The following is a 10292-nucleotide window of genomic DNA, read 5'->3' on the forward strand; positions in this document are numbered from 1 at the left end:
GAACTCGAACAATGATTCACCCTGTACACAAACGACAAAACTGTTACGAAATTGGCCTCGCCTAATATTTTCCCTCGTCTACGTTAGCTACTGAATTGTAAGGCTTAAGCCTTCATATTTTAGGATTAAAGATTCATATTTTCAGTCGACCTTGTTGTACTGTCGACATTTATCAGCGATACCGGCTTAGATCTTCTTCATGCTTTGCTCTCAGTTCTCAACGCTGATTGGTCCAAACAGACGTCTATCACGCGTAGCCACTCCCCTCATCCCATTCAGTCCCTTTGCTGTAATGTTCCTCTGTGTTTACTACTGTATTTAGTGAATCGAACTGCGCACGTATATGCAGAGATCTCTTCCAAAGCTGCTGCTTTCCTAGTGTTTTAAGAAAAAAATCTGTTCAGGACCCAACATGCCTAAAAGAAAGGTACGTATCCTTTTGCTCGCGCGCACACACTCCTACACCAGGGAGGCGTTGTTCGGTATTGATAGCCATTTTCGTGGTTTATTTATCCGTTGCATTGCGAAATATATGTATGCACAGCTTAAACATGATTATCTCTGAAATCCGAGCCTCACACGGTTTATTTTTGCGCAGTATGAACAATGGCGGGATGAAGTTTGTTTTGCTGCCTTTCTTGCTCCTCGAGTCAACCATGCTGTGCAAGAAGAAACTCTTAGAAATTCATTCACGAAATATCCACATATGGTTAAATATGACTTGTTCAATGCTCACGAGTTCGCTAACCGCGAACACGTCGATATCGATAATAACAATGTAATAATTATTTTATAGTCTTTGTTCGTGTGAGCAGATGGCAGTAATGGCGCTTGAGTACCGAAAGATGGCGCTGCCGTCAGCTCCTCCTCAGGTCACATCTAGGGGTTGGTTGTGCTATTAATAAGGGGTGGTTGAGCTGAACTGATCTCAGTTGATTGTAATCACACACGTCACACGATTTGTTTTAGGTTTTACATTTGAAAAGTGAATTAATGCACGTGTTTTGAATAAAATGTTTAAATGATTTGATTTTAACTTTTGTTTTGTTTTTTCATTCACAGAGAGCCGATGGAGAAGCAAAGGATGAGGTGAATATGTTCATGCTTACACTTAATACACTGCATGATAATTCTGTTATTTAATTGTTATTTATAGTGGCGTGTGCATATTTCACTCATATCTGTACTCTTTTCAGCCTCAGAGGAGATCTGCACGGTTATCAGCAGTACGTATATTTCCCAGTTATTCTCTAGGATCTGTGTGTGTGTGTGTGTGTGTGTGTGTGTGTGTGTTTAAAAATGCTTTACTACAGAGCTTTAGGCCTGTCTGTTGGTCAGATTTACTGTCAGTGATCACCGTATTAGAGAAGATTTGACATTCTACACAAAGCCAATAAGCTGACAGGTCTACTTATTTATGTAGATCCGATAGAAAAGCTGTAATTTTCTGCTAAACCCAAAATAAATATTTATATTCACTTTATGTTAAGTGTGTTTAACGTACAAACATTTAAAATTAACAACTTGATGCACAGTATTACAGTGTACATATGTGTATTAGAAGTGAAGGTTTTGATAGATCCAACCTATGCTGAAAAGTGTTTCTTTTTTCCATCACATGACGGATTGGAAAGAAGTTTATTCTCAATTAAAATGAATTCAACACTTTAAAAGTGTAAATAAAATGCTTAATGGGTATAAAGAAGAAAATACTTTACATCATAGGCCTCAAACTCAATTCCTGCACAGTTTTGTTCCAATCCTAATCATACACAGCTGATCCAACTAATCGAGGTGTTCAGAAGAGTCATGAACACCTTCATTAGTTGGATCAGCTGTGTTTGTTCAGGGTTGGAGCAAACTGTGCAGAGCTGCGGCCCTCCAGGAATTGAGTTTAAGGCCTATGCCTTACATAGTGTAAATACAATCTGTTGCTTTTTGCATTGCTTTTACACAGTGTAAAAGTATGTGTATGCTAAACAAATAATGCTGCATTCCTTTTGTGTTTACAGTATCTTACTGGGATTTGTGCTTATAGAATCTATCACTATTTGAATGTAGTCAAACAATAATACAATAATAATATCCCGACCCTACCCATTAACCAATTATTAAACCTACCAATACCACCATAGTTTGCCTACTGTAAATTTAATCATATTCCAAAACAGTTTTGCAATACCACAACATGAGCAAAGTGTGTGCATAATATTTTGTTTTTTTTTTACAATTACTTTCTTTTAACAGAAGCACATAGTAGTTGGACCTTATGAAATCTTTATACAAAGCGGCATCAAATATCTTACTAAAATTAATTTTACCAAAGGGTATTACACCATAATCACGCACACACTCTATATATATATATATATATATATATATATATATATATATATATATATATATATATATATATATATATATATATATATATATACACAGTGCTTAATTAATATTGTCTTTAGGAAGCTTTACAATATTATATTTGCATATGCATTAGATTAGTCAGTACTGAAAACAAACCTGGAACTTATCTAACAAAACATAACTTACAATAATGGTTTAAAAATTTGTAGCCCAAATTTGTGTTTTAGAAAAATATTAAATAAAATTTTCAAAAATAGCAAAAATCAAGAGTAAAAAAAAGATAAAATTTTGTTAATGTTGTATTGTCATTTTTTGTTGCAATATTTTGCATAAATTAATTTTTTATTATAATTATCTTTCCATTTCTAAAGATGTGACTAAAATATTGTTTTAATAAATATATCTGTTTAATAAAAACTATTGCCCATATTTACTGAGAAATGGGTAAAAATATTCACTTTCAAAATGGGGTGTACTCAATTATGCCAAGTGCTGAATATATAAAATTTATACAAAATAAATAAATATATATATATATATATATATATATATATATATATATATATATATATATATATATATATATATATATAATATTGTAATAGGATTTTTATTTAATCATTATTATTTTATTACTATTAAGAAAATAAAAATAATAGTAATGGAACGTAATGAAAAGTTTTATTATTCCCTTTTTGTTTACGTCTATATTTTCATGTGAACAATATCTGGTTACACTCATACATGATTTTTTAACCTATTTGTTTATAGCGACCAGCTCCTGCGAAGGCTGAACCCAAATCAAAAAAGACGGCTAAGGTAAATAATATCACAAAACTAAAGAGCGAACAATAAAACTGTAACATTATAATACTATCATGAATTTGCAAAATGTGCTGCTAATCAATCACTTCTTCTGTAGAAAGACAAAGCTGTTAAAAAGGAGGATAAAAAGACCAAGGTGAAGGCCAAGGAGACCTCAGAGTCTGCAGCCAATGAGGAAAACCATTCCGAGAATGGAGACGCAAAGACCAATGCGGTGTGTAGGGGAAACACTCACATATCACAGCACATAAAAACAATAAAAACTCTGTTTGATTATATTATCTTTAATTATCATAGTCATTTATATTGATTAAGAGTGATGAAATCAGTAGTTGTTCTCACACTAATATATTTAAAAAATATAGTTCACCCAAAATTAAAATTCTGACATTATTTACAAATCCTTTACTTATTTAAAACCTTTTTGAGTTTCTTTCTTCTGTTGAACATTAAACAGGATCTTTTGAAAAATGCTATTAGCAGGCACCCACTAACATCCATAGCAAAGAACTATGAATGACCAAGATGCGACACTCAATAGAACGTTCCATTGCAAAAGTCCAACTATGCCGCCATTTTGGTGTGAAAGCGATCGGCCGTCATTTGGATCTTATTGCTGTTGCGATGGCAAGCAGCTGTTTTGTTATTTATTTGTTTGTTTAAAAAGCGCATTAAAGCTGAGATACAACCTGTAAGATGACAAAACATTACTTACTATCACAATCATCAGCACTTTCAATAGTTTATTTTACAGACTTATAATATGCTGTTGTTCTATTGAAATTTTCACTCCAAAATGGCCACTCTGTGACACTAGCGGCATCTAGTGGCTGTTTCCTAAATCGCAGTAGACTTTCGCCTGATGGTAATTCTATGCTCTTTGTCCATAGTATGTTTTTTTCCTGTTAAGGAAGTTCATGGTTGCCAGTAATCAGCATTTTTCTAAATATCTTTTGTGGAAGAAACTCATAAAGGTTCAAAACAACATGAGCAAGAGTAAATGAGATACTTTTCTTCTTTGGTTCAACTATGCCCTTCAAGGCCACGGTATACTTCCAACAAAATCAGACAAGCTCCAACCAAAACTAAGCCCTTTTTGAGGTAAATTTCGCAGTTCAAAACAGCTCCTAAAACCTTTGAGCTACCATTGGTCTGTGAACATTACACAATCAGTGGACGTGATATGGAACTCCGCCACCTTTGCCTGATTCATTTCTTATTCAAGGGGGTCTGACAGGAAAACAGCATCCAAAATAACAATACTAGCCACATAAATACACTGAAGGGTATTTAAGGGTGAGTAGCAAAGCTGGTGCAGAAGTATCCGCACCTGTAAGTTCACTTGCTAGAGAGATTTTAAGACTCAGAGATGGTCAAAAACTGGATGAGAAGCCCACCTCTTAACTCCACAAGTTTTTTGTGTGTTTATGAAACTGTTCCTCTTTTAGCTGCCGTCGTTGTGTGTAGGGCTACATACAAGCAGCGTGACACGTTTACAACCCCACCTACTGCAGCGTTTTGTGTACTGTTTTGAGTATACAGTCACTCAGCCTTTTAAAATTTTTTGTGCTTTCAAAGATTCATACAGAACATAGTTTGAAGTATAACAGGGCCTTTAAAGTCAGATTTATACTTTCGCCTAGCAGAGTGTACCTCCACTGATTCGCGTTTGCCGTTGGGACATTCTTTAAAACGACAGGGGGTGGTCAAAAGTAACTTACTGTAAAATCAGAAGGATAAACAGAGAAGTAGAAAGTTTCTATATTCTATATCATTCAAGGTATTTGAAGTTATTATTTTTATTGTTTTTATAATTTATTTGAATGATTATAAGCTTTTTTTAAACATTCAAGATTTTTTCAATCAAACTTTGATGCATCACTTGCTTTTGTTTATATCTCAGACTTTTACTTATCTCAGTTTTACCTGTTAACGTTTATTAAAATATTAATGGCAAGAGAACACGGGTTGCTCTACAAATATATATTTTTATTATGACAGGAATAAAAGCTAAAAATACATTTATTAAAAAATACAGATGTTTTTTTTTTGGATTTAGCTCGCTCCACAATTCACACATTACTGTCTGGCTAATTTTTATAAAAAAGGCAATAATGGTCCAACATTGCTGACCATTATCACCAATAAAGCCTAAAAATGGCATCAGTATATTGTAAAGTGATAGGTTCAAATATTCCTCTCCAGTTATCAAAGAAATAATTTGTTCCTTCGTTTTAGTTTTGTTACTATTACATTGTTTTAAATTTAAAATTGTAATATATACATCACTGTAAAAACTGTGCCTTGTGGAAAAAAACATTCTGTAATTGTGTATTAAAACCACCTGGGTCTCCACTTTTAGCAAACTTATGCCTTAGGTTTTTCCAAACTCTTACAAAAACTTTCCACTGTTGCAATTACTTGCCAATAAATACTGTCCATCTGATTCTATGATCACACATAGACGGATCATAAAGATGTCTGTACAGTCATACCCGTTTCAGAAAAAATCTCTTTAAAGTGGTTCATGTTCAACTCAAATCAAACGTGATGCCTCGCCAACTGTTCGCTCGAGTCTCAAAAAAAAAAGTGTGCTCCACCAGCTGAAATCATGTTGCACGCACCCAAAAGCGAACCTTCGCAAACACAATGATGAAGTCACAGTCGCCACGCGCACTCAAGCGAACTAGCGGGTGCATCAAGTATAAACCAGGCTCAAGGCACATGCAAAAGTCAAAACTGTAATATTACACTGTTACATTGTTATTTCTCTCAATCTTTCCTCAGGTTGCGAAGACTAACAAAGAAGCGAAGGAAGCAAAGTCCGAGTAGCACTATTGCCCTCTCATCAACTCTTGTCATTGCAACTCCTCATCACTCCTAGTATCGTGTCATTGTCCAACCTCCAAGGCATATTGTTAACAGAGAAATATTTTTATCAATGGTTTTATAAGTATCCGTACAGATTTTTAGCACAAACTGAAGCTAAATACTGAGCACCTTGTAGATTTGCGGTGATTGCTTCTGCGAGAATGCCACTCTAAAAGTATTTTTAAATGCCACTTGTTGTTGATAACTTATTTGGTCTAGAAGAAAAACAAACCATACCCCCCCTCTAGAGCTTTGAGTGTTTTCTTGAACTGTTTCCACATGCATTCTTCTTCCTCACTCGTTTTAAGGTTTTTCAAGCGATTATATACATGGTTGGGAGAAATTGACCTCGTGTATATTTTCCTTGCTATTTAGTAATTTGTCCTAGAGTTAGTGTAGTGTTCATGATAGAAATGATATAGAAACAAACATCATAACCTTCAAGCAGATATTTGACAGAGCTGATGTATTTCACTCTACCCTGCAAAAAAAAAAGAATGAAAATGATGGCAGCTTACTAAAGATCATGATGTTTTCATGCAAATTGTAATTTTTTTACCATGTGAGTCTGACATTTTTTGAAGTCTGCAGGTTGTTATGTACATTATCTGATGTTGCAATGTCTGCTAATAAAGAAAACGGTGGAATTTTCCTCACTTTTGCCTCACATTCTTTTCTTCAGAAATGATAAATTAATTCAAAGGATATAAATACAGTCCTGTGTCTTTCATAAACGTAGATTTGCATATAATGTTGTAGTTAGAATTATTATAGTATTTTTGGTCCCACTTTATATTGTGGCCTTAACTAATATGTACTTACATAGGAATTAATAGTTTGTTACAATGTACTTATTGTGTAAATACATGTATTTACTGTGTACTTATGCTTGATTTAATACATGTATGTACTTACTTCTGTAATTAACTTTTGTAATTACATTTGTAAATACACTGTTGACCATCCCTTACACCTTAACCCACCCTTAAACCTACCCATACCACCAAACCTGTCCATAACCCAACCTCTATCCCAACTCAAAAGCACCACAAGTGTTCTCAAATACATTATAAACACAGTAAGTACATTGTATTTATTTTTCTGATGTAAGTACATAGTAGTTAAGGATACTTAATATAAAGTGGGACCGTATTTTTTTCTGTTTAATGGAGAAAAGCTTTTTTTAACACATTTCTAAACATAAAAGATTTAATAACTCATCACTAATAACTGATTTATTTTATCTTTGCTATGATGACAGTAAATAATATTTGACTATTTTTCAAGACACTTCTATACAGCTTAAAGTTACATTTAAAAGCTTAATTGGGTTAATTAGGCAGGTTTTGGTAATTAGGCAAGTTATCATATAACAATGGTTTGTTCTGTAGACTATCGAGAGAAAAAAAATAGCCTAAAGGGGCTAATAATTTTGTCCTTAAAATGGTGTTTAAAAAATTAAAAACTGCTGTTATTTTTGGCAAAATAAAACAAAATAGACTTTTTTTCTGAAGAAAAAATATTATCAGACATACTGTGAAAATTTCCTTCCTCTGTTAAACATCATTTGGGAAATATTTAACAAAGAAAAACAAATTGAAAGGGGGCTAATAATTCTGACTTCAACTGTATATAACTCTGAACAATATAAAGAGACATTTCTTGATAATTAATCTGGAAGTGGGCTGACACGGTGGCTCAGTGGTTAGCACTGTTGCCTCACAGCAAGACAGTTGCTGGTTCCTGCTCCGGCTGGGTCAGTTGGCATTTCTGTGTGGAGTTTGCATATTCTCCTTGTGTTGGTATGGGTTTCCCCTACAGTCCAAAGATATTAGCTATAGGTTAATTGAATAAACTAATTTGGCTGTAGTGTATGGGTGTTTCCTACTACTGGGTTGCAGCTGGAATCCATTGTGTAAAACATATGCTGGATAAGTTGGTGGTTCATTCCGCTGTGGCGGCCCCTAATGAATAAAGGGACTAAGTCGAAGGAAAATGAATGAATAATCTGGAAGTCCTTGTTGACCTTGGAGTGCGTCAGGAGATCAGTGGTTCTAAAGCACAGTAACTGGGGGAGGGGCAGACAGGAGCCACTCGTGTTATCAGGGGTCACACTTTAGCATATACATTATTCAGAATGATTTCATTGTCATTCATTTCATTTATCAATACAATTCAAGACGTAAGCTCATACACATATTACATATTCTACATTCTGATAAAAATTCAATTTAGCAAGCCAGTAAAACAAGTGGTTCTATAAGTGGCATTATTATTATTATTAAAGTAATTAATATCTCTTTCCTCTAAGCTTGCATAATCATGATTACTTCAAGGTGGCACTGTGGTTCAGTGGTTAGCACTGTTGCCTCACAGCAAGAAGGTCACTGGTTCGACTCCAGTTGGTATTTCTGTGTGGAGTTTGCATGTTCTCCCTGTGTTGATTTCCTCCTGGTGCTTCGTTTCCCCCCACAGTCTAAAAACATGCAATATAGATGAATTGTATAATTAATTGCCAGTAGTATATGATTGTGTGTGAATAGGTGAGTATTACTGTGTTGTGGCTGGAAGGGCCAACCTTTTCATTTTGTAACATTGACCCAAAGAAGAAAAAAAAAAAGAAAAAAATACATAGTACTGCAAAAAGAAAAAGAAAAAAACAACAACAACAACATAGTACTGCTATGTACTGCATGGTACTGCAAAAAGTTAGTTTATGTACTGTATGTGCTGTTTCCATGTTTGGATAGGTGTTACTGCAAATAATGACAAATATTTTAGCCAAAATCGGTTATCAATACCACACTTTAATCACTTAAAGTACCGGTAGGTACCGGGTTCGTGACGTCATCGACTTTCGCTTTCAGATTTAAAGGGCTAGCGTTGCACCAGACCCCCGTAAGTGGTGTCGTTTAAAAGAGTAGAATCTATATTTTATGCACATATGCATCACTTTGGTTTTTATACCACTGTACAAAAGTTATTTACACTTAAATACACAGTATTTTGGATACCCGAGCTAGGTATTTTACATTGGTTCATTTTCATATTTTTTTCATATAACACATGTACAAGTTATAGCTCAAATGAAAGCTCTTGCCGGTGCTCATACAGTTCTAGCATTCTTTTTACTGAATTATATTCATGTGTCAAACAGTTGTTGAATGAATTGTGGTGTTTCCATGGCACAGAAATGTAAACAATACATTCATGATCACTAAGCAGCCCCAGATAGCACAGACAGCTGTCATCTCTTACCTTATGCTGAGCGCTTCAGGGCCATTCTCCTCTGTTTTTGAGGTGATGTGCATAAGTAATCCTTTTATATGTCTGATGTGGTCCAAACACAGTGAATTATGTTTGATCAAACAAAAGAATAGTGAAATATGAAAACAAGGATTGGTCTCTGTGGCTTGTACAGCACCTACCATCAGTTGGAATGGAATAACTTTTGCATAGATTATGGTAGAGACATTTTTCTTTTTTAATATCATTACAGATATGTGCAGGAATCAACAAAATTAATTACAGCACGCTAGGACACACAGAACCTAAAAGGTACACTTTCAAATTTGAGTTTATTAAAAAAAAAAAAAAAAAGCGCCTCTTTTTTTAGGTGTTTATTAAAACACAGACAACATATACAGTTATTTTAAACACTTTCAATAGTGTTTTATGAAAATTCAAAGGGTTTTCTTTAAAATGATACCAAATTTTTGCATTTACACCTCTGCATGTGGATTTGGGAAGCTTTTAAATTTGGGAAGGCAAAACCTAGGCGGAAATCCCCAAATAGCAGCAGAGTTTAAGTGGTTAAAGGAGTGGTTCTCCTCTCTTTCACGCTATTGGGTCTGTGATTGGGGATGTGGTCCCCGCTGCAGTATGCATCCCTTATTTTTTTGTATTGAAAGTGGTAACCCTAGAGCCATACTAAATCACACATTCCAAATAAAAACTGAAAAATTGAGCATTTAGAATAAAATATTCTATTAATTGCAAATTAAAAATTGAAAAGCTATAGAGAATCTCTTATTTTGGATGTAAAATTTGGATTTTTAAATAATTTAAAACTAAAGAGGTTTTTTTAGTCCAAATATCTAAAAATTCTTAAATCAAGAAGCATTTTATTGACAAGCAAAAAAATAAATTCTTGTTTTAAGAAATAATATGCTAAAATTGAGTGTGTTTTTCCTTAAAGCAAGCGAAATAATCTGCCAATGTGGTAAGCA

General features: G+C 34.1%; 1 protein-coding gene across 1 annotated transcript; it reads left to right on the forward strand.

Moving 5' to 3' along the window:
• The first annotated feature begins 236 nt into the window (after positions 1-236).
• On the forward strand, positions 237-6719 carry hmgn6 (high mobility group nucleosome binding domain 6). The gene is made up of 6 exons (NM_001161336.1): positions 237-427; positions 1063-1089; positions 1197-1226; positions 3139-3186; positions 3290-3406; positions 5980-6719. Exons 1-6 carry the CDS (start codon positions 413-415, stop codon positions 6022-6024), a joined length of 282 nt encoding a protein of 93 aa, NP_001154808.1. The 5' UTR covers positions 237-412; the 3' UTR covers positions 6025-6719.
• The last annotated feature ends 3573 nt before the right edge of the window (positions 6720-10292 follow it).

The sequence above is a fragment of the Danio rerio genome, chromosome 14 (assembly GCF_052040795.2).
Source record: "Danio rerio strain M-AB ecotype USA chromosome 14, GRCz13ab, whole genome shotgun sequence".
Classification (NCBI taxonomy): Eukaryota; Metazoa; Chordata; class Actinopteri; order Cypriniformes; family Danionidae; genus Danio; species Danio rerio.